The sequence below is a fragment of the Denticeps clupeoides genome, chromosome 13 (assembly GCF_900700375.1).
Source record: "Denticeps clupeoides chromosome 13, fDenClu1.1, whole genome shotgun sequence".
Classification (NCBI taxonomy): domain Eukaryota; kingdom Metazoa; phylum Chordata; class Actinopteri; order Clupeiformes; family Denticipitidae; genus Denticeps; species Denticeps clupeoides.
Genome location: NC_041719.1, coordinates 11,648,935 through 11,673,169, shown reverse-complemented (window position 1 = coordinate 11,673,169; position 24,235 = coordinate 11,648,935). Strand labels below are relative to the sequence as shown.

The 24,235-nt window shown below is 44.3% G+C and overlaps 3 protein-coding genes and 1 long non-coding RNA gene across 10 annotated transcripts in view; 3 read left to right on the top strand and 1 right to left on the bottom strand.

Annotated features, from left to right (window-relative positions):
- The first annotated feature begins 1,335 nt into the window (after positions 1–1,335).
- On the top strand, positions 1,336–6,082 carry c13h1orf210 (chromosome 13 C1orf210 homolog). 2 transcript variants are annotated; one of them, XM_028999905.1, is made up of 5 exons: positions 1,336–1,472; positions 2,955–3,073; positions 3,400–3,862; positions 3,951–4,025; positions 5,448–6,082. In XM_028999905.1, the coding sequence occupies exons 2-5, from the start codon at positions 2,960–2,962 to the stop codon at positions 5,837–5,839; spliced, it is 1,044 nt and encodes a 347-aa protein (XP_028855738.1). In that variant the 5' UTR covers positions 1,336–1,472; positions 2,955–2,959; the 3' UTR covers positions 5,840–6,082. The 2 variants fall into 2 exon arrangements, with proteins under 2 accessions (XP_028855738.1, XP_028855737.1); XM_028999904.1 differs by having other exon boundaries at positions 3,930–4,025.
- Positions 2,765–11,613, bottom strand: LOC114801696 (uncharacterized). Its single transcript, XR_003751610.1, has 3 exons — positions 11,377–11,613; positions 4,248–5,707; positions 2,765–3,051 (listed from the first exon to the last, which is right to left on the bottom strand). It is a non-coding gene; the product is annotated as an uncharacterized LOC114801696 (long non-coding RNA).
- On the top strand, positions 6,501–10,113 carry tmem44 (transmembrane protein 44). The gene is made up of 10 exons (XM_028999907.1): positions 6,501–6,786; positions 6,872–7,001; positions 7,069–7,159; positions 7,235–7,395; positions 7,493–7,579; positions 7,661–7,831; positions 7,931–8,074; positions 8,170–8,274; positions 8,361–8,501; positions 9,835–10,113. Exons 1-10 carry the CDS (start codon positions 6,662–6,664, stop codon positions 9,934–9,936), a joined length of 1,257 nt encoding a protein of 418 aa, XP_028855740.1. The 5' UTR covers positions 6,501–6,661; the 3' UTR covers positions 9,937–10,113.
- atp13a3 (ATPase 13A3) overlaps positions 11,417–24,235 on the top strand; it is a 26,146-nt gene continuing 13,327 nt past the window's right edge. For 2 of the 6 annotated variants that reach the window (XM_028999903.1, XM_028999898.1), the window contains exons 1-11: positions 11,417–11,628; positions 11,728–11,808; positions 17,410–17,497; positions 20,910–20,986; positions 21,535–21,708; positions 21,901–22,080; positions 22,159–22,229; positions 22,431–22,514; positions 22,829–22,898; positions 23,267–23,401; positions 23,868–23,940. In XM_028999903.1, coding sequence (XP_028855736.1) covers positions 20,936–20,986; positions 21,535–21,708; positions 21,901–22,080; positions 22,159–22,229; positions 22,431–22,514; positions 22,829–22,898; positions 23,267–23,401; positions 23,868–23,940 — 838 coding nt within the window. In that variant the 5' untranslated portion in view covers positions 11,417–11,628; positions 11,728–11,808; positions 17,410–17,497; positions 20,910–20,935. Of the gene's footprint in view, positions 11,629–11,727; positions 11,809–11,914; positions 13,010–13,053; positions 13,073–15,499; positions 15,521–17,409; positions 17,498–20,909; positions 20,987–21,534; positions 21,709–21,900; positions 22,081–22,158; positions 22,230–22,430; positions 22,515–22,828; positions 22,899–23,266; positions 23,402–23,867; positions 23,941–24,235 lie in introns of those variants that run through there. The other 4 variants (XM_028999899.1, XM_028999902.1, XM_028999900.1 and 1 more) reach the window with 4 other exon arrangements.

Sequence of the window (24,235 nt, the reverse complement as noted above, 5' to 3'; positions counted from 1 at the left end):
ATAACTCCACATGTGTTCATTCATAGTTTTTCATAGATAATATATCAATGTAAATGGTCATGAAAATAAAGAAAACACATTGAATGAGAAGGTGTGTCCAAACGTTTGGCCTGTACTGTACATATTTGAATACGCACCACATCTTAGTGCTGGAGTGCTAATTCTTTTGCTCTAGCCTTTAGATTTACATTTACAGCATCTATCTGGCGCCCTTATCCAGAGCGACTCACAATCAGTAGTTAGACAGTAGGCCATTCCCCCCTGGAGACACAGACAAGTGTGGTTTGAACCTGTAATTTGTGATCGTCTTGTTCGGAGGAGAGTGTGTTAATCACTAGGCTACGAGTGCCCTAGCAATGTCTCTGCTAGGCCTACGTTTATCTTTTTTTTTAGTTTGCAAAGTATGATTGAAAAGTGGAAGACCTGTCTTATTCAAAGATGAAAACCTGAGGAACAGGTTTGGCACTCATCAATCAAGCCCAGCATCATTAACATCAACATTGAGAGGTAATTTTTTTAACAGACTAAGAGTAGACTCCATTCACACAAGCCAAATCAAACACCAAAGCTAAAACCTGAAAAAAAATGTTGAATGAATCAGCATTTGGTTCCATTAAAACACAGATTTACATTACTGCTACTAACTAACAAATTGGTTTGTGTCTGTGTGAGTAAGAGAAGAAGAGAGAGAGGATTTGCTAAAATGTATTGCCAAACTCAGGCACCTGGAGCTCTGAGTATCCAAGACTCGCAGATGTTGTGACTATTGTTTTATAGCCGGGCTGTTTTTCACGACTAACAGAGAAGCTACCGCAGCTGTCCCAATAGAGGTCCTTGACCCTCTTCCATAAACGCGTCTTCCATCATTTCTCACATTGCACTCACACACACACACACACACACACACACACACACATATATATGCATCCGGGAAATAACACTGTTGTTTGTGACTGTTATTGGTCCTACAGGACACAATCGGGATAGGGGGGAAAATGTGCCCCCAAAGGTCCCCTTCTAGCAGAGGATCAGCACTGCACTTCTTTACTCAGGTGTCTACTTTTCAGCCTGTAGAGGAAGAATAGTACAACCGTTATGTTCTGTGCATGGCCTTTAAAATGTTTTCTTCTTTTTTTATTTAAAAAAAATTAAAACAGCCTCATAAAAAGACTGGATATCTGGCATATAATAATCTATTTAGTACACTATGAATATTAGGATAAAAAGTGTATCTAAATTATATATTTAATTCCAACTTGCATGAGGAGAGAGGCATGGCCTGTTAAAGTAAATCATTAACTTGAACGGTTGCAGGCGGTGTTTAAGGACCCAACATTCACAACTCAACGTTTACCCCACACGAACATAGAAAAGGAAATTCAAACTGAACTTTTCATTACTATTACATTTTAAACATTGATTTCAGATACTAACATCTGAAAGCTGGAAGTCCAACGGAACTCGACTCCCTGGTAAGTCCGCGTACTTTCACAGATTTGCCGCATGTCGACCTTTGAAATTTATATTTGCATACTGAAACGGATCATAAGACTTTCATGAAATGACACAGTCTATTTTTCTGTGCTACAACATGAACTCTCTTGCTGGACAGTATTCTGATGTGGCATGCTGTACATTTTTCATTTTCATGGCTCTTCAAAAGTTCAGTGTTACACCCTTTAGCTAAGTACACCTTGCAAATGTAAATAAAACATAGACAAAAATGAATAATTATTTAAAAGTACAATAATTATCCACATATATACAATTAAATGTATATTTAAGCTGTATTTAATTAATTAAAAACTAAACAATTTTCAAGAAATTACAAGTAGTGAATGAATTGTCTAAATGTTATAAATGTTTTTAATTGCATAGTTTGCGTTATGCTGCATTCAATGCTGAAAGTTCACAGAAAAAGAAAAGATTGTTAAACAGTAAACAGCTATGCACTGTTCAAGCATTCTGAATATGAAAACATTACCATATTAGAAATATACAGATTACCCCGCAGGAAATGTTGTACAATATTTAACTTATGGTTGGCAGATATGGAGCAGAGCGCTGTGCATGGGTTTAGGACATGGTAATTATTTATTCATTGTGCTGTAAACCATTGCCCTACTAAAGCTGACAACAGTTTGGTTGCTAATGCGGCGTGGCCATTTTGTCCCTCAATGGGTCATGTGAAGGACCCTTTTGTGTGAAATTTCCGCCGTCTGCTCTCTCCAAAGGGCCTGGGGAACACATTACATTCACTCTCCCACAGGTACCTCGGCATGGAGAGCAAGCGCAGCATGTTGTTGTTCTCCGCGTCCGGAGGCGGGACCAAGAGAGGCGTTTTCGCTCTGTTTTATTGGTGCTTACTTTGGAAGGAGAACTTAAGCTTGCAGACACACAAACACAGTGGAGCGCGCACCATCCACGCTGCTGCTTCACGTTTGTTGCGCCATGGCTGTGCTGAGACAGGAAGAGATAAAGGGAGGCCCTGACGAGTGTTTACCGCCGGCGGCGCGGAATTCAATGGCCGGAGCGAGCGCGACGGGAAGACGTCTAATAGCACAACATACCCCTTCTGTGAAAAACGGCTCGGGTGCCAACAGCGCAGATAGCACTGAGCAGTTGACAGCACAGAGAAGTGTTTTCTCAAGGAATGACACTGTCCTTTTTCTGACAATGGACACGGTTTCAGAATTGAGGCTGTACACACTGAAAAAGATGCTTTAAAAGTTCATTTTAATTAAAGATCATAAGAAATGTACCGGTTAAACTGAATAAAAGATGCCAGTTGTTCACACGATCACAGTTTTCCAGTGCACAAAATGTAAAACATTCTCAGCTACAGTTTCCATTGCTGTTGAAGCCACACGCAACAGTAAATTTGTTTTGGACCGACGTCATGTTTTCTCTCCACTTTCTCCATCCTCCTGTTAAATGTCTTGTCGTGTTCACAGGAAACATGGGGAGCTTGGGGTCCCTGCGTCACCGTGTCTACATGCTGCTGTGTTTTTGGGGCCCCTTGATCCCAGTTTGTCCTCACACCGTGGGTCCCTGCAGAGTGAATCCAGATAAGGTGTGAAAAGCATTAATGTCCCTTGTCCCCTGGTCTGCATTGAGGGTAACTTTACTGGGAATGTCCTGTTTGTAGGCCCAGGTTTCCTGTTTTTGATGACAGGTTTGCCCAGGTTTAGTCATGGCTTATGTGTCAGAGGAAATGGCTGCTCACAATGTACACTTTTAAATGATTACAAATTAGTTGTTAAAATGATTTTTAGAGGAGGGTGCCAAAGATAAGCATTTAAAGATTGTTTTGGAAATAAATTAACAGATTACTTTTTAAAATGTTTTTAATTTAATTAATTTTTCACTTCCTCCTCCTCATTTCTTCCCTCCTTTTAGGTATCATTTGACTGTAGTCATAAAGAGCTTACAGAGGTCCCAGAACAAGTTTGGGACAATGCAACTTCACTGGACCTCTCACATAACCATCTCGTTCTCAATCGTGCTGCAGTCTTAGGAGCACTACAGACGTTCGACCAGCTAGTCTACCTCAATCTGTCAGGAAACTACCTCCCTCTGCTGGCTAGAGGATACTTCAGCAGCCTTTCATCACTGCGGGTCTTGGACCTCAGCAGTTGCCACCTAGCTGCAGTTGAGACTGGAGCCCTGCAAGGAATGTCCAGGTTGCGAATGCTTTTTCTCGGGAATAACAGGCTTAAGGGTCAACTAGTCTCCTTAGAGAGGGCTGGAGGTTTGACAATTTTGGGTCTTAACATACAAGGTAGCCCCGTATTAACGTCGATGAAGAGGGCTTTCAGTTCCAGAGATGCAAATGAAAGGGCACAAGTGGATGACAGTGGAAGTGAGTATTGCGTTCTACTGCACCTCTCAACTCAAAACAAAATGTAATATTGTTAATGGCAATATAGTCCTGGGCCTTTATTTTACAGGAGTTGAACAAGACCTCGCCCTCCACTTATATCAACACAGAAAACTGATGACTGATCCCATCTTGGGCCTCAATGGTAATGTTCTCAGTATTCATCGAGATTAATTAACATTAACTGGCTAAATGACTATGTTCACATAGATTTGTACATTTACGTTTAGGTCATTCAGGTCAGTCTGAACCGAAATATGACATGGTTCTAAGTATTCAGATGCTTTGCTCATTATTAGGTACAAGCATCCTTTTGATCTAATACAGCCATGAGTCTTTTTGGGAAAGATGCGACATGTTTTCACACCTGGATTTGTTGGATCCTCTGCCATTCCTCCTTGCAGATCCTCTCCAGTTTTGGCAGGTTGGATGGTAAACGTTGGTGGACAGCCATCTCCATAGATTCTCAACTGGGTTTAAGTCATGGCTGGGCCATTCAAGAACAGCCACAGTCGTGAAGCCACTTCTTCGTTATTTTAGCTGTGTGCTTAGGATCATTGTCTTGTTGAAAGGTGAACCTTTGGCCCAGTCTGAGGTCCTGAGCGCTCTGGAGAAGGTTTTCATCCAGGATATCCCTGTACTTGGCTGCATTCACCTTTTCCTTGATTGTCACCAGTCGTCCTGTCCCTGCATCTGCAAAAGACCCCCACAGCATGATGCTGCCACCACTATGCTTCACTGTTGGGACTGTATTGGACAGGTGATGAGGAGTGCCTGGTTCCCACTCATACCGCTTAGAATTAAGGCAAAAAAGTTATTTCTGGGTCTTATCAGACCAGAGAATCTCACCATCTTGCAGTCCTTCATGTGTTCTTTTAGCAAACTCCATGCAGGCTTTCATGTGTCTTGCACTGAGGAGATGCTTCCCGTCGGGCCACTCTGCCATTCTCCCATCTCCCGTCTGCATCTCTGGAGCTCAGCCATGGTGATCTTTGGGTTATTCTTTACCTCTCTCACCAAGACTCTTCTCCCCCTGATAGCTCAGTTGGGCCAGCTCTAGGAAGGGTTCTGGTCATCCCAAACGTCTTCCATTTAAGGGTTAGGGCAGATTTTTTTTTTTTTTAAAGTTTGACCATTTCTGTGTCTTGCCACAATTCTGTCTCTGAGCTCTTCAGGCAGTTCCTTTGACCTCATGATTCTCATTTGCTCTGACATGCATTGTGAGCTGTAAGGTCCTATATAGACAGTCCAGTCAGTAAAATCAAACACGGCTAAACTCAAATGAAGGTGTAGAACCACCTCAAGAATGGTCAGAAGAAATGGACAGCACCTGAGTTACATATATGAGTATCTGAGCAAAGCATCTGAATACTTAGGACCATGTGAAATTTTAGTTTTTCTTTCTTAATAAATCTGCAAAAATGTCAACAATTCTGTGTTTTCTGTCAATGTTGGGTGCTGCGTGTAAATTGATTTAAAAGATTTTAGCAATTGGCTGCAGTATAAAAAGACTGGACATTTTAAGGGGGTCTCCTCTGTACATGAAATAGTTTTCTGTCCTTTACAGGTACAGCAAATACTCTGAACACTCCCTCAAACAGCTGGAAAGTCCTGGTAGGAGTTCTGGTAACAGCCATTTCTCTGTCTGTTCTCATTGCCCTGGCGGCCAAATGCAAACTCCTCCACGGCTACTTGGCAAGCTACCGGCATTCAAGGCTAACTGAGGGGGACACAGCCAGTCAGGGTGATCCTTCGATGCTGGACGTGGGATTCTCCTCTCGGGGCACAGGAGGACGGCCCTTGCATTCTGCCACCATATCAGTTGACCTGGAAGACGAAGAGGAAATAGCTGGTGAAGATGACGATGGATTTATTGAGGACAATTATATCCAGGACAATGAAAGGCAGAGAGCTGCAGAAGAGCTTGAAAATGCTGAGCTGGAAGAGTTTTCCAACTGACAAAGCCGAATGGATGAAGAACCAGGACATTTGCAAACACTTGTTGGTAGATGTGTCATAAATGTACAGAATCCTTTTTTTAAATGCGGGTATTGCAATCCATCCACAAGATTTGCACTCCAGTAATTCATACACTTAATTTCACAATCTTATTTTAATCATCACTTGTTGAACGCTGTGTATTTGCATTTCGGTGTACCGCCGCCAGTAAAATAAAGGGTCGCCACCACTGTATCTAAACCTTTTTTTTGTTTGTCTATTTGACCATCGGCATCGTGCGATCGACTCCAGGCACACGATTAAAGACCAGTCTTTAGTCTTTACTGAAGTGATTGTCACATGTGATACACAGCAGCACAGCACACGATGCACACAGTGAAATTTGCCCTCTGCATTTAACCCATCACCCTGAGTGAGCAGTGGGCAGCCATGACAGGCGCCCGGGGAGCAGTGTGTGGGGACGGTGCTTTGCTCAGTGGCACCTCGGTGGTACCTTGGCGGGTCGGGATTCGAACCCGCAACCTTCTGATTACGGGGCCGCTTCCTTAACCGCTAGGCCACCACTACCCCACCACAGTCGTAGCCGTAGACGCGCAACCTGCACCGGTTCAACCTTTATTGGTTCAGCCGGCTGCCAATCACCTCGTCGTTGGCGCGCCAACAAACATGCTTCATAAAAACGGGGAGAAGGGGTAAAAACGGGGTTCAAACTGCGCGGGAAAACTGTCTCGCCGTCCAGCCGTGTGCTAAACGTGAACCCGAGGAGGGCGGCCCGCTTTCCCTATTTGTGGAGCAGGATCTGGCAACACCGGATCTGGCAACATGGATCCGCGGTCGCCGTGTCGCGCTGCGCTGGTTGCCGGGTGGCTCTCTGGCGACCAGAGGATGTGCTTCACCTTCGGCCTCGGCGCCGCGTCGGCGCTCCTCCTGCTCGCCGCATGCGTCGCGTGAGTGAGCGGGCGGGCGTGGGAGCCGCGTGGATTCGGTCACCGGCGTCCGACGCGTGTTCGTGTTTTCTTGTTTTTGCTCCAGCGTGGTCGGCCGGAGGTGTAAAAGGCGAGAGAGACGCGCCGTCGAGGTTTCGGCCTGTGCGCTCTACAGCTTCGTGGGGAACGTCTGCAACGCCCTCGGCGCCTTCCTCTCCAACCAACTTGCTCTCCAGGTGAGTGAGACGCCATCCCGCCCGGGACGTTGCATGTGTCGGATGGTAATGTTTGGCCCTCGTGTAGGTACTAATGGGGGCGTTCATGGCCGCCGTGGACGTGCTTCATGTCATTTCATCCACGGTCACCCTGTTCTTGTGGTTCCGTTCCGGAACAGGTGAGACGACGATAGACCGACCTCCACTTTTTCCCCAGTGTTGACCCACATCCGCCAAACGTTCTCTCGTGACAGCGAAAAGGCTGCGGGTGATGAAGAGGCGGCGGAGGCAGAACCTGCTGAGCGTGGTTCTGCTGGTCCTGGTGGCAGGTGGGGTTTACCACGGATCCAGAGGTCTGCTCAGCCCCCCGCACCAGGCTGCCAACGGGAGGAGACTTTTAGGCCTCCTGTCGCATGTGGGTGTCGTGCTCGTCGTGCTCCCGTCAGACGGGAGTGTTTAATGCGAAACACGCCGCGTAATTTCTGCTTTTTTTTACATGTCGTACAAGCTAGGACAGGACTGAACTCCTGGGTTATGCGTTAGGACTTTTGTCTTTTGTGATCAGCTGGACTTCCCGGTTACCAGCGCTTGCCCGAGTGGTGGGTGTTCTTCCCAAGCGCTTCACGTAGAATTGTTCAGCGTAGGCAGGAACGTGACTCGATGCTGTAATATGGTTTCAGTACAAGGGTGAGGCGAGTTCTGCTGTGCACGTGACCGCAGGGTTTTCATGCGCTTTGTCTGGAGCCCTGTACTCAACAGCCATACTGCTCTATGACACCAGCAGTGCCTTTCTTGTGAAAACAATGCCGTGGATCCTGACGTCTCTTTCGAGTGGAGCGTTGGATCTGACCGTATCCTTCATTTCTTAACTAACCCATGGTTCGGCCATTCAATCACCTTGTCCATTTCATTCAGTCTCATGAAGTGGCCCTTAACCGCTCAACCTCTAGATTGCGGTGCTCGGTTTGTACAGAGTGTGCCGTGGACGCCGTGAGACCGTGAGAACCCTTGATTTTGATACGGAGTGTCTACTTGGGCCCTCCACTCACCCTTTTCAGTGCAGCTGCAAAAGTCAGTTGTGTAGGAGACGCTTGGTAGGCCTTAAACCTGCGATAAATTACATCTGAGAAATGATTGTTTGCATTGCCGTTTTTGTTTTAATGTGAACACGTTCTTCTCCTTTTGACAGGTCTCAAAAGATTCATTCCTCCAACTCCCCAAAACCAAGAGCAGTATAAATAAGATGACTGACTTGGGACAGTACATGGATGTCAGTAGTCAGTCAGGACGAAAGGTGGGCTTCGTTTAATCTGACGGAAAGAAAGCGATGACGTTTGCATGAGGAGGAGACTTGCCCTCTCATTTTATATTCCTGTCCAGGTGTGTTTGAAGGAAGTGCGGCTGTGCAGGGAAGGTCCATCAGAAAAAGAGACTGTGAGCACTGTGAAGGTGGTGAGAGTGGATGAGCCCTGCTCCTCCAGTGCGTATTCAGACACGTCCTCCAACAATTCGGAGCTAGAGGTTAGCCGGTGTTCCCCAGGGAGCCCAAATCCATAACGTCTGCTTTTCAGTGCCTTTGTGATACCTGTGTGTGGTTGGACAGAGGTACAGAAATGTGGGAATAAAAGAGGAATGACAAACTGCAAACCTGAAATTTGTCAGTAGATGGCGTCGTAGTTCATAGAAACTCGGGAAATCCATGGCAAGCCACTACCCCAGTTAAAACGGGGTGGATACTTTATTCTAAAATTAGAATAAAGTATTATTTTTCTTCTACTTATTCTATTAAAAAAAAAAAAAATCCAGAATAGGCTAATGGTATGCAGCTCAACCTAAAAACTTAATTGGCATAGTAATGGTATTTTATGGTATTGCATTTTAAAGTTGACACAAAAGGTGCCCAAAAATTGCTGTGACTTTTTGATTCCTTAAAATTTAAATATAAAAAGGTCACTATGACCATTTTATAGATCAGGCTGCTGAAGTTGAATCTATGATTTGTTTCAGCGGAATTACAGCCCCAAAGGCTCAAAACAATTGAACGCTATGCACTTTTATGAAAAGGAAAGCCACATCTATATGCGCCTCACCCATGCATAGTGTGCCAAAGTTCCCTACATTTTTTCCCCCCGGTGTTCTTGTAAGCCTTAGTAACATTTTCACGGCTGGATATGAGCCTAAATCACAAAGCACAATGATTAACCGAGTCAAACAGACGCAGCTCTTAACAGATACAGAAGAATTAGACCTGACCGCTACAATATATTATCTACTGGTTCAAATCAGTTCAAAGCAGTAAATGCCTGTAAACTGTACTTTTTTTTCTCTTCTACCCCCCACCTCCTGTTATTCTATGTTGTGACAAACTGGTAGATGAGAAATCCAAGTTATTAATTGGCTCACAAACCTCAGCCTTTATACTGATCCTTACCCTTTTGTCCAGCACCCTATTTGGTTTTGTAATTTTTTGGGGGGGAACTTTTATAACAATGTGCATTCACTGTATATCACTATATGAGTGAGAAAATATTCCTCTTGCTGTAATAAACTGCACAGCCATGAACTTGCATGGTCACTTTGCGTGAGAAACGTACAAATTTGTAATCGGATTCTCACAATTTTGTTCAATAGTCTCACTCCTGGAAAAGTGGGCCTAATAACAGGTCTTATTATTTTACATTTAAACCCCTTTCTTTGTCATTTTTAATCTGACAAAGCATTTCTACAGCATTGTCAGATTCCTGCTATTTTATTTTGGACTAATTCATTAATGACTTGATAGTTGTTGGGAAATGATGGAAGTTACAACCTCCTCCTAATATTTCTGACTGCCTTTTTAAATTCTGTTGCACAGTGGGATTTTGAAGAGGCTAATGTACACTGGTGCACAGTGTCAAATGAGCCTGAACGACCAGAACCTTTTCCCCTGCAGGAGTGGACAATCAACAGAATCTGAACCCAGGCATGCAATGTGGTTCTCCCTCCTCTGCAACCATGCTTGTGGGTGGGGGCTTGTAGCTCACAACAGGTGTCTGAGTGTTCCACGGCCATTTAAAGCACCACTAACTGACCGCAGATATGTCCCAGAGAAGCACCGTGTTTCCAAACCTCCAGTAACTATCATGCCTTATAACCTGAGAAATAATAAAGCATTCATTAAAAAAAAACTGCAATGTTCGTGTAATTTGTTGTAATACACAGCGTTCTAATAGATTTCAGCTTAGGATGCATTTGTCTTAATTCTTCACTTGCATTTCTAATGAGGCTTATATAATGTCTATTTAGATAGTCACCTTGTCACAAGACTCATGTCTATTTTGTTTTTTCAGGAGTGGCTTCCGTCCTTCAAGCCACTCAAAAGATTAATGGGATGACGCAGAAAATTTGTGTCAGTCACTGTTGAGAATAAATTGTCCTAAATAGTGACAAATGTTGGGAGGTGTCGTGCTGACCACCCCAATAAAGACAGATTATCCTCCTACAGAATACAGGAGTCAAGAGGTCATTTCCTTTTTTTTTTTTTTGATAACTAATGGTTTATCAGGACTTTACTGGAAAAGGCCCAGCAACCTCTGATAAAGGCCAGACCAGATTTCCTCAACTGCATAGTCTTCCGATGGTTCCTACTGTTTTGCTTGTCTTGCAGTTTGGTTGTCTTCTTTTTGAGACACAGCTTTGTTTTAATTTAATTGACGAGCAACAACTTTGCCCTTCAACTTTGATACCAGAACAATGTGTAGATTAGAGGCAATTGTTAAACGGGATTTTCTTACGGTTTACTTTTCAGTGCCAGCCATGGCTGTAAGTGGGGAAAGAAATGTTCCTGTATTGTCTGTTGTCCACCGACACTTCCTGTGTTAGGCATATCTACATTGGGGAAAAAGCTTAAGTGGAGTCTGAAGCTCTGAAGGGGTCCTGCATGAACAGGTCTGATGTTATTTCGCCACGCATTTGTGAAATGGCTTAGGGGTCTGCAGCTTCTGGTTGATCCCATCCCCTTATGCGAGCTGAAGCAGTAAAAACAAACAAACTGTAGGCTATCCAAATATATGGAATTCTGTTTTCACAAGATCTGAAGCCCCAATCCCTTTCTGTTTTTCTTTAGGACTGTAAAGTGCGTCACTCAGGAGGTCACCTACAGGGTGAAACGAGTTCAGTCTCATCAGTTTGACATTCTAAAGGTGTTTAATCAAACTGCACGGTATTTTTTGGTATACATATATTTAAAATATATTTAATAAATGTCATGGACTAGACAGCTATGTATGCAATAATGAAGACAATTTCAACCCCCAAAAACGTTATCAATAATTTGGTGTAAATCCATGTATGCGGCGAGATGGACGATGCCTAAAGTAAAGCTCCGCTCGACGCCATGTGCGCCGTTTCACCTGACCTTGCGTGAGTCTCGGCTGACGTCACTTCCGGGCGTCTCACTTCCTCCCGACGCGTCTCGGCTTGGCTGGTTCAGGGCGGTCCGACCCACGACGCGCTCGTCCGTGTGCCGAGCTGTCAGCACCGACCGCGCCCCCGCCGGGCCGCCCGAGCTCGCTGCCCTCCAAGCGGAAGCCCTCGCCGCGGCCACAACCCCGGAACCCGGCGTCAGCATGGCTCGGAGGTGATCCTCGGCGCGTCCAGGTGCTTCTGGGTAAGAGCGCGTAACGCCGCCTCATGTGCTGTTGTGTGACGCTTGGCGGATGGATGGCGACGAGCCGCAGCGGGTAAATCGGCGGCGTCTTTCTGACAGGCGCTCACCTTCCGCGGCTGCGTTAACCCGAGGCTGGGGACGACGCGTGTGTACGGGACGGCGTCGCTCTTCTTTTCGGGGGTAAGTGACATCTGAACCCGGCCACTTGTTAGCTTGGCTAGCTTTTACCTCGAATACTGTCCCCTCTGCTGTTGGCTGAGGGACATTTCCCGGCCAACGACGGGCAGCGAAGTGTCAGAACCGGCCGCAGCTAATCATTCGCGGTGTTAAACTTCACTTTAAAAAAATGCCCACGTTGCGCCGCTTCTGCTCCGGGCTGAGTAATGTTTTACGCGGTCCGGGTGATGTGGGTTAAAACCGGGCCGTTCCGGTCAAGAGTCGCGTTGCTGTCGAGGATTCGAGTGTTGGAGGCATTCGGCCGGGTTGCTGGGTTTGGTTCAGATGATCAAGATGCGCCGACATTAATTCAGGCTGGAGGAAGCAGGGCAGAAAAACTGCTGCTGCTGAGGGAGCACTTCCAGTTCCCCCGCTCCTCGCACCACTCCACCGAGCAGAGGAACCTATACTTCCATTTCCCCGCTCCTCACACCACTCCACCGAGCAGAGGAACCTATACTTCCATTTCCCCGCTCCTCACACCACTCCACCGAGCAGAGGAACTTCTACCAGCTCCCCGAGCTCCTCACACAGCTCCACCGAGCAGTGGAACTTCTACTTCCATTTCCCCGCTCCTCACACCACTCAACCGAGCCGAGGAACTTCTACCAGCTCCCCGAGCTCCTCACACAGCTCCACCGAGCAGAGGAACTTCTACTTCCATTTCCCTGCTCCTCACACCACTCAACCGAGCCGAGGAACTTCTACCAGCTCCCCGAGCTCCTCACACAGCTCCACCGAGCAGAGGAACTTCTACTTCCATTTCCCCGCTCCTCACACCACTCAACCGAGCCGAGGAACTTCTACCAGCTCCCCGAGCTCCTCACACAGCTCCACCGAGCAGAGGAACTTCTACTTCCATTTCCCCGCTCCTCACACCACTCAACCGAGCCGAGGAACTTCTACCAGCTCCCCGAGCTCCTCACAGAGCTCCACCGAGCAGAGGAACTTCTACTTCCATTTCCCCGCTCCTCACACCACTCAACCGAGCCGAGGAACTTCTACCAGCTCCCCGAGCTCCTCACACAGCTCCACCGAGCTGAGGAACTTCCACAGACATTCCTGTGGAACCTTTTCACAGACGTCTCCGTCGAAGCAGCTCCTCCCTCACAGCAGTTGCCATTTAGGTCTGTTAATATTACACCCCTGGAGACGATTTCTGAAGGTACATCATGAAACCCGTGTGCATGGGATTTCAGGCAATCCGACTGAATCTTCTGTAACCTTTGTAAGTGTCTCTGTGTCTTTATGGGCTCTTGAGTAAATATTGTTTGAAAGATTATTGACTGCTGTTAGTCACGCCCGTGTTCCTTATCGGCATGAACTCAGAAATCGCTGCGTTTCAGTACGTTTGGTGCGTCCACTTCTTACCCATGATGCTTTTCTAAATGCTGAATGCCACAAAGTGCTACAGACGTGCTGGACGTTGCCGGGTGAACTGTCTTTAAAGAGACCTTACCTTGAAAATGTTCCTGACGTGTTTGCGTTGGGTGAAAGGAAGTGGAGGGTCCTGGATTCGTTACAGTCTCTACTGAAAGGACAACCTACAGAGGACACGGTCACATAAGACAAGTAAACACACCGCATGTCTGATGTCAATAATCATTTCAAGACAATGAATGGACCCTGACCTCCATAAAATCCAGTTGATCAACACCGGAAGTGCCTCAAGTTCCCAAACGTTCATAATTAATCCTGCTTGGTTGGAGCAGGATTTTTAATCTGTTCTTAAATTCCAGAACCGAAGGCGTTTAAACGTTTTACAGGTCAAGAAGCTTATAACAAAGCTTCAGTAACGTGAGAAGGCGGCGCGTTGGCTGTCCCCGGTTTCCGTTGAACAAATATTACTACTGCAGAAGAACTGCAGCGATGGACTGTGTAGTTTAGATTTTCTATTTAAAGCGTTGGTGCGGTTCTGTCACTTCTGGCTTTTGTTCTGGCTCTTTTCGCGTCGATAGACGTGAGATTTTTGTCTTATGTTTAAGAAACGTGTTCTACTAGCTTTTCAGTTATGTCTTCCATGCTTGCATTGCCAGAGTCTGCGTTCGCACAACAACTGAGCATCTTATTTGTTTATGCAAGTCTAATTTGATTGTCTCAGATTTGATAAGTCTGCCTTCCTCTTGTTGTAAAGTCCTGCAGGTCCAGATTTAGGGTCGGAAACGAGCCGCTATGTGAAGTGAGGGGTTGTTCAGAAACTCTTCCCGAACAACCCCTCACCTAATGCCGCTTGGTTCCACGGTCATTTTCACGTTAATGTAAAAATTGAAGCATTTTCGGCCGCATGCTGGTGTGTTCTTGACATTTCGTTAACGCTGTTATGTTGGCGAACTCCTGACTCGCATGGATGATCTGATATCCTGGAATAACATCAGTACTGTGAGGGGGTTGAGCAATGCTGGGATATTGGATCAGTCGTATTTACCCAGTGTAGCCTACCCATTATTTTGAATTCAGGCTCGAAACCGCTTTTTTTTAAAAACCATAATCCATCCTGCGAACGATTATTTTTCCCCCCATACTTCTGAAATGTGTGGTAGGGTGGAAGTAGCCTAGTGGGGTAACACACTCGCCTATGAACCAGAAGACCCAGGTTCAAATCCCACTTACTACCATTGTGTCCCTGAGCAAGACACTTAACCCTGAGTGTCTCCAGGGGGGGACTGTCCCTGTAACTACTGATTTGTATTAGGGCGTCTGATAAGTGCCGTAAATGAAATGCAAGGTCACTCGCGAATCGGGAAATCAAGTCGTGGCGGCAGAAGACGGGCTCTCCTCGGCCCCTTCGAGCTGATGCCAACGCTGATTTTTCGCAGGAGTACGCAAAGACCGCAGCCGGCGACAGAAACCTTGCCAGTGTTGAATCGGAGCTGCGATGTGAAATGTCCTGACATGGCGCAAGTCCCTTGAGCAGCTCGGCCGTGTTTACCCTCGGAGCCGCCGGGCCAGGTTGTGAAGAGGGAGGCCTTTTTATGTCCTAACCTGCGGTTTACCTCCAGCGAGGCCAAGATAAACCGCCTCAGCCCTCTGGATGCGAGATGAAGCGTACGAGATTTAAATAGCAACGAATGTGAAATTTGGGGCTGTCGTGTGAAGCAGAAAGCCAGGATCTTGGCCAGAGGTTCAGATTATGACTCGTAACCCACAGCCGATCCATTTTCTGCGGTAAACAAACCACTTAAGATGTTTTATTCTATCATCACTTAATTCTTTGAATGCCTCATCGGTGTTAAATGGGGCTTTCCCAATCTTCCACCGCTTGGACGAGTGCAGCCTGCAATTCCTGTTGTCTCATGTGCTAAGGGCCACTGAGAAGCACGCTGGGTCACTGGAGTTTGAAGGAAATGGTGCTTAATCTGCGTTTTTATCGAGACCGCGGGTCAACGCGGCTGCTAATCCCAGAGCATGTGGTCGTACTTACGGCGCTCGACTGCCCGAGCGCCACTTTTCTGCTCTCACCCGGCTCCCCGTGTTTGACCTGGGTTTACATGCGCTGAGGTGCGCCTCCCTCTCCATCCAAGCAGTGGTCCTACCCGTTCTCATAACCCGAGGCTCGTCTTGTCGCCGGTCTTTTCTGTCCGCTTTAATGCGAAGTCCAGTGGTAGGGTTCACTTTGTTCTCCAGCCATCAATTATTCTCTAGATTTTAACAGATTAAGGAATACAGAATATTCCAGGTAAGAGCAAGGATTTATTTTTTTGTTTTTAGAAGATTATGGAATAATAGATTTCATAGAAGATTATTTTCTGCCTTCTCCTTAAAATTAAAACAGACAAATTTTTGTTCATTACGATCTTGGACATTTTTTTTCTTATAATAACCAGTTTTGGTACTTTCCCTTGAATAATTGATTTGTGCTGTGAATATGTGATCCAATTTCACCATGATGCTCATCACAGTCAGATTTTTTATTTTTTTTTAATCTCATTCAACTGTTGGACAGTGCTGTTTGATTTGTTACACTTTTACAAATGTTTTAGTTTAGGGAGGGTTCACCAGAAACATTAAGAGGGGTATTTATTCTAGTGGTGCTATAACAATGGTATAACAACTTGGTTTAACTATTGGGTAGTTAAACTAACACAAACAACACGAACGATTAATCTGTCCATTTTTTTTTCTTTTCTTTTTTTATTAATGGGAGAATCGGTGATTTCAGGCCCTTTAATCAAAAACAGAACTAAAATGCATGAACGTTTTGCTCTTTGAGCTGTTATAATAAAATAAAAATGGACTAACACACACATGTATACTTTAAATCTGCCAAATATAATATTGTTCTTTAAAAAAAAAAAAATCCACCATAGCTGCCAGAACAATAAATAATTTATTAAAAAAAAAGAACAATACAAATCAGAAAATGAAAAGGTTTTATTTGAATGTCAGGACTTGTTCTCTACACTACACACTCTCAGACGAACACATTCACAAACTCTCACACTGACACACACACACACACACACACTTACTTTATCTCACTCCCTTTGTTCAGACACCTTTCATTGCAATGCAGAAATGTGAGCATGTTCACATGCTCCTGGCTCGGGCTCGCTTTTTACTTTGAGGCTGTGTTGCCTGCTGCAGAAAACAGCCCCTCAGATGGAGTTGATGTGGCTGGAATGCAGAGGTAGAAGTGACTGCGGCACATGGTGACAATAACCCTTGGTGAATTATGGCCCATATGGCCTTGTATCGTTCGGCCCGGCGCCGAACTCTGCAGGCATCAGTGTGCAAGAGGCCGAGATTGTTTGCTGTGACTTTATTTATTTATTTTGATATAATCAAATGTCTCCGCGTTGCGCGACACAACGAATCGATTATAATATTAATTGCCGACTCTTTTAGTAATCCATTTTTATCGAGTTAATCACTGCGTTGTTGCAGCCCTACAGAATGTCAAGTTTATTTGGTTTTACATTCAATAGCCAGTGACTTGACCAGGAGGAAGAGGCACGTTTCACCGCAGCCCAAGGTCACAAGTCTAGCAGATCTACTGCAGCATGTCGGTGTAGACGAGAACAACCCCCTCCCTCTTTTTAATGGATTGTGATTAGCGGCATGATAAAGAAAAGCAAATTGACCTTAGTGTATGTCTGCAGTGAAAACCTTTCCTCCGAAGGTTTCCTTGAATTATTGCGGCGGTCATTAAGTCATGCTCATTGTTAACATTTGTGATCTCATTGTCTATGAAAGCGGGTGGAGGGGTAAACAATCGTTTCCCTTAAAGCTCAGGCAGTATCGGTGAGTTTGCCACAGACTATGAGCCCGGGAACACGTATTATGTAAGTCCTCCTGAAAGGGACTGTCCTAGGCATGTCGCACACTTAGTGGGATTTTTTTTTTTCTTGTGCATCATAGGAATTGCAGTTGTTACACTTTGTCATATTAAAGTTTTTGTAAATTTTTGTATTTGTTTCTTTTTAAAGGTTAGTTCTTTTATGTTGTTATTAAAGCTGCCGTTCCAGAGTCATAGATGTACTGTAATTTAATGATCCTGAGCTGAGAAGTGAGAAGTTTGTATGTGTTACACTATAACTACTCTATTTTGCCCTGTTGCTGTTTTAGGGATCCAGGTGACTGGCGAGACACCGTGAGCGAGAGAACATTTTAACCGTGAGAAGCCTCCTGGGGTCGTTTCTTCCAGGGTTTGGAGGTAGGTTCTGCCTTTTTAGGTTTTCTTTTTTTGAACAGAAGTGTTTCGTAAAGGATCCTCTTGTGTTGTATACGACAATGTCTGCCTGTGCAGAGTATTTTGAAGACTTTTTACCATTGTCCCTTTTGGTCCTTTGGAGTTGAAAGGTTACTGGCGTGGAAGGAAGAATGTGGAAAAATGTCAGGCAGCTCTCTGTCCGCAATAGTTTTTTTGCGATATGAAAGACTTTGTTCTTCAAATGGCCACATTCAGATGCCAGACAGATGAAAGAGTCCCCTGCACTGCTGAAATACCATGCGGACACTTTCCTCATCCATATGTGCTAGCCTAGCTCCTAGCCTCCAGGCACAAAATACGAGGAAGGGCTTGGTCCCAGGCGAAATTTCCCCTTGTGTGGCTGTGAAAGAGATGAGGCTGATAAAATCAGAGCCGGTGGCACAGTGCAGGAGCAGGGCGGCCGCCACCCGTGTCGCACACAGACCCTTCGCCAGCAGCTATTGTTGTGTGTGCTGCCAAATCCGGAGTGGCCGCTACTGATGGGGCTCTGCCCCTCATCTTACTCCTCAGTTTCTTTCTGACTGCTGTTTCGATTTGAAGTTGCATTTGCATCCACAGTAAAAACCAGGAAGAAAGGGGCTCTTTCACTGCAGCCTGCCGTTTCATCCAGTACTGCAGGAAACTCCTGTACTGCATGTCATTATGAATCAAAGCATTTACAGCATTTATCAGACGCCCTTATCCAGAGCGACTTACAATCAGTATTTACAGGGACAGTCTCCCTGGAGCAATTTAGGGTTAAGTGTCTTGCTCAGGGACACAATGGTAGTAAGTGGGATTCGAACCCGGGTCTTCTGGTTCATAGGCGAGTGTGTTACCCACTAGGCTACTACCACAAAAGCAATACATAAACATTGTTTTCCTCTAAATAGCATGGTAGAAGTGACAATTTCGAGTTGCCTGTTGTTTCATTGGTTAATCGAGAACATGCACATGCCGTCCTGTTTCCTCTTTGGGTGGTGAACTCCCTCAGTGGTGCACACGGCTAAATCTCCCTGTCAGTGAGCTTTCATGAAATCCAAGCAGTGTGCGTACAAAGAGAGGATAGACCCCCCTCCGAGCCTGTAATGCTGCCTATTATTTTGGGCATTTTTATGGGCTGGTTAAAGAACCAGGCTCAGTCTTATGCGCCACCTGCTCTATAGTGTACGCCTAAATACTGCTCTCTGCTGTTCTGACTGGCAAAAAGTGTGTTAGTAAGGATTAAAAACACCAATCAGATTTTGCTGAATGTTACTGATTTTAAGAACTAAGTCATTTAATATATGAGATGTCTTTTTTTGGTTTTGGTGGTGTTGTTAGTTCCAATGGCCATAGCTGCGAATGTTTTATATATATACACACACACACAATTATTAAGGTGCTGGGAAGGTTTCTTAATTGCTGGAAATGACGCAGTGAATCTGTCAGGTGCTGATGAAGCCAAGGTGGGTGTGTGTATATCAAAGTTTGGAGTATTCAGCTTTCAGGTGCAATTTCACCTTTCCTAAACTTATGAATGCACATGTCCAACTATTAAATGTTTCAGTACGTTTTACACAAATTGCTGTTTTCTTATTGGAATATGCGTGATTGACCATTGTATTTCCTGTTTCAATCAAAACCTGTATTCAAATAGTCCACCTCATCATGCCGTCCACATTTTGACATCATGAGAACAAGACTACACCTAACAATTGATCAACAGTATCTTGCCATTCCATGGCTTCAAACAGGAAGTTCATAGACGGAAGTGGCCACAGAGCTTAAGAGACATAGAATGTCATCAGCAGGTTGCAACAGAGATACAGAGAGACTGGAAGAGTCACAGAAAGGCATAGAAGTGGACGTCCTTTGGCCACATCCCACACTGATGACCGCTTCGTTGTAAACATTGCCCTGTGGAACCGGTTGATGAATGCTACTCAACTCCAGGCACTCAAGTGTCACGTGTCAGACCATTCATAGTTGTTTACCTCAGCATGGTCTACATGCTAGACGACCCGCACAGGCTTCACCATGTGCCACAGTGCTGTTCTCTGATGAAAGTAGATTAATGTTCAGCAGACTTGATTGTCACCAATGGTGTTTGAGATGTGAAGGAGAGATCTATGCATCAGCCACTGTTGTCATCAGATGAGCCTTTGGTTGTGGTGGTGTTACAGTGTGGGCAGGAGTGTCTAGTCAATACAGCCCGGCCCTGCACTTTGTGAATGGTACAGTGACAAGGCCATAGTACCTGATTTCATAAATCCAGTCATTGTGCCCATGCATGAATAACACAGGAATAATTTCAGCTTCGTGGATGATAATGCACCAGCTCATCAAGGTTGCACCATTATGGAACAGCTGCCAGAGGCTGGTGTACTTCGAAAGGAGTGACCTGCACTTACCCTAACCCTAGAAAACCTATGATATCCCATAGATGCCATGTCTCCGCCGACAATAAGTCAGCTTGTGAATGGCATGAGACGTCATTGTCAAGCTGCAATTGAGGCTCAAGGGCACAGGACGTTATTGAGTGCATTTATTTTATTTTTTATTTTTGCTGTGGTATACTCATGAGTTTTGTTTTCTTTTGTTTCAGTTAAATGTTTGAGTTGAGGAAATCACCATTGCGTGCATCTACTTAAATGCCCTACTTTCATGATATAATATGACATCACTGTAGTGTGAACTTGTTTTCCATAAATTTCACCCAAAACTCAAATATCCCTAACTTTTATATACACACACACGCAGAAAAAAACATGCACACAAGGACACTAATAACCAACAAATACTTATTTATCCACTGAGTGCTAAAACATACACTATAAACAACATGTGTGTGTGGTAATACATGTTTGTAATACAGCACTTGAAGGGTGTGCCAAAGACTTCGGGATTGTAGTGTTAGTAACACCATTGATTTAAGCTTAGTGAAATTGGAGGTAGGTCAGTCACATGATTATCCCTTCGTACTCAGAAAGAAAACACTGACTCATTGACAGATGTTCCTCAGTCATCTGCTCTCGCCCACATTGAGGTGGAGGCTGAGCTACAAGCACAGTTTTAGCCACATTGTTATTGACCGCTGTGGTCAAATGCTGAACAGTGCGGTTCAGAATCCATTCTTCTTAGCTCTTAGTCACTGTCCTACAGCTGGAAAACAATTTGTTTTGTTATCCTCTAGGGATTACATTCATACAATAATATATGTTATGATTCTTATTTATTTTTTATCATTGTGAAAATGTGACTATGGCATCAAAGGACATAATTACCATAATGATGTAATCATCATGTGATTAGTGAATCAGGCCTTCCTGCTAAGAGTAGTCACTTGAGAGCAGGTGCTGTTGTGCCAGACACTGACTCAGTTTCTTTGTTCCAGCGCTTTTGCCTGGACTAAGCTACACCATGGAGAAGGAGGACCTGAAGATCATCAACAAAGGGATGGAAGAGGAGATGGTGTGTTCATCCACCTGCGTCTCCAGAGCCTATTCTCAGCGCCAGATCAGAGCACTATAGTAGCGCCACTATCAGATTAACAGTTACTGTGTTTGAAGTATTTAAAAGCAGGTGGTGGATTTGATTTATGTGGGGGGAGCATATATCCTCTTAAAATAATGAGTGATCATGTTGGATTTGTTGTTCTTTGGAGCCTTTATTTCTTATAAGTCATTCAAAATTACTTTGTCTATCATTCTTAAACCACCATTATTGTGTGTTTCTGCAAACAATTGTTATTTGACTTAAGAAAAGCTTTGAGACGCAATTTTTTCTGAATCAGAAACTATCTGGAGGACCAAGTGCTGCAGGCCTCATAGATCACAGACTATATAGTTATATAGTCTGTATTAGCAATTGGTTCATTTTATGGCAAAAATACCTGGAAATAGTTTCTCTCCAAGTGGCTGCAGCCTTATCTTAACTTTCCTTCTCTTTATCAATCCACATTCAATAGTCTAAAAAATCCTTCATAATTGACTTCATTGTGGCGTTTCCCCTTACTGCAGGAGATCAGTGGGTACCGGATCTGCCCGTGGAAGGTGGCACTGGTTGCACTGGGGGTGTTGTGCACTGGTGGCTTCCTTCTCTTGCTACTCTACTGGATGCCTGAGTGGTGCGTGAAGGCCACCTGCACCAGGAGCTCAATCAGAGAGGCCGAGATGGTGCTGATGCGCTCCACTGTATGTCCACACACTCACTTTAACCTTACATTTTTCAAGTCTTCATAAAATATACAAATACTCGCCTACACTAGATGTTTCATCTGGAGGACTACACACACACACACACACACAACACGCAGTTGGAGGACATTTGGTGGGGACAAAAAATCAGGTGTCTGAGAGGCCAGTTTGGTTTCCTTTGTCTTTCAGGATGAGTTTAAACGCTGGTTCCTGGCTAAGGTTCGAGAGATGTTAGCTCCTGGGAGAAGACCCTTTGAAAGTTTGGATGTTCAGACCACCTTGACTATGGCCAATGGCCACACACCACAAACCTCTGACTCCTCCTCTGAGGAGTTAATCAGGAAATATGCGGAGTATCAGCAAGTACAGGTACTTAAATGCACATGTTACTGCAATAATATTGCATGGCTCTACATCTATCAGCATCTATGTCTTTGTTTCCCGCAGATCCGCTATTTTACACTCCACAGCACAATTTATTATTGGAATGACACTGTGCAGAATTTTGAAGTATTAACGTAAGTGCTTTTTTGTAAATCCAGATTTTGCCCACTCCATAGACCTGAACACACCTCAATTTTAAATGTATTTTTGGAGTTTGTTATAATATTGGTGTTTAATATGTCCTATTTGTTTTTATCTGGTTTAAAAATAGTCATTTCGTTCTCTGAAATTATCTCTGCAACCAATAATCATGTTTATATTAAAATCATTCCCAGAGGTCTAGAGGATCTGGAAGTGACCTGCTCGTCCATCCACTCGGAGCACAGTGCGGGCCTCACCAGAGGCCAGCAGGAGTACAGGTACAAAGAAGATTATATGTCCAGTCTCCCTGTTGGAGCCATTCTGTACTGCACTAGTGGAGGCGGCTAAATGGCTCTAGTGGAATTATCCTGTTTTGTAGCCTCTTACTCTTGGGTGTCTCGATGTCTCATTTGCCGTCCGCCCAGAGAGCTTTTCCTACTGAGAATCAAAGTCTGACCTATTTTGTTCTGTTAACAGTCTGACCCTATTTTGTTTCACCTGAAGGGATTAGTGCACTCTATAGACAGATTAGCCATTGCATTGTGTTAATTAAATCTTGTCATTATTTAGACCTGTCTTTATCTTCTAACAGGAGGTTGTTTTTTGGAGTGAATGAAATTGCAGTGAAAGTGCCTTCAGTTTTTAAGCTGCTAATCAAGGAGGTATGAGGTTTCATGGTTACATGCCTTCATTGCTGACTGCTTATATACTTTTATAAGTTTTTAATGTCCATGTAAAATCTTGGTTTTGAGTATTAAATATCATTAGCATTAGTAAATTGCTAATCATTTAGAATAATAAAACGCTCTGTATATTACATATCAATACCATTTCAGTACCATTTTGCTTACTGTGAAATTGTACAGATTAAATTACTTAGTTTCCTTCTTTTATCTGCTTGTTGAGCAACTAACATTTCCCAGTAGGGATGAAAAAGTGCATTTTTATGATTTGACAACAGAACACAAACTGAACCCAGACTTTCTCTCTTGTTTTCTTTTTTTTTTTTCTCTCATTCTCTATATCCCAGGTTCTCAATCCCTTCTACATCTTCCAGCTCTTCAGTGTTATCTTGTGGAGCGCAGATGAATATTACTACTATGCCGTGGCCATTGTCATAATGTCAGTCATATCAATAGCTACCTCTCTGTACACCATCAAAAAGGTGAGCAGCCATGGTAATCCTGCCATCAAACGGGCGCCAGCACCCTCTAATCCATCCTTGTATGTACATAAAGGCCGTTTTTGCATGGTCTGCTGAGTGGCCCGGCCATAGGGCCGTATAGGAGTATCTGAAGGTTGCTGCTCTCTAAACTGGCATGAGGCCCAGTATGCTGAGACCAGTGTGAAATCAGCTAGGGAGGGAGGCAGTTCCCTTTTTTCCAGTCAAGCAGTTCGCAATCAGCAGTGGCCTGGAAGTTCATAGTTGCTGAATAGCGAAAAACCTGAAGTACTGCATTTCTGAGCAGTACGTAGCTCATGTAGAGTGCAGATCCAAACCAGTGACGAGACAACTGTAGTTGCAAGAGCACTGATATGTAACAATTGGAGGTACAATATACCTTAACCTTGGTTAATATTTTATGAGTGCATTGGTTGAACCATCTATTTTTTTCAATTTTCTTTTCCAGCAATATGTCATGCTGCATGACATGGTGGCAGCTCACAGTATTGTCCGGGTTTCTGTCATCAGGGATAATAATGGTACGTCTTTAAATATTTAAGAAAACATAATTAAAAAAAGATTGTGGAGACACTACAACCATTTAATAACACAGTAGAACATATTTTATGGATTGCAAAATCTGTTTAAAAATCCAAAAAATTTTAGTTGGTCCTGTATTTTCCACTCACATTTTACTAATTTTACTAGTATTTCCTGTCCAAAATATCCTTTACATGACTGCTGCATTGGCCTCTGATCATGATTATTCAGCTTTCTCCCTGCTGCCCATAACAGGCTTGGTAATTAAGCAGTTGCTAATGTGCTAGCTATGCA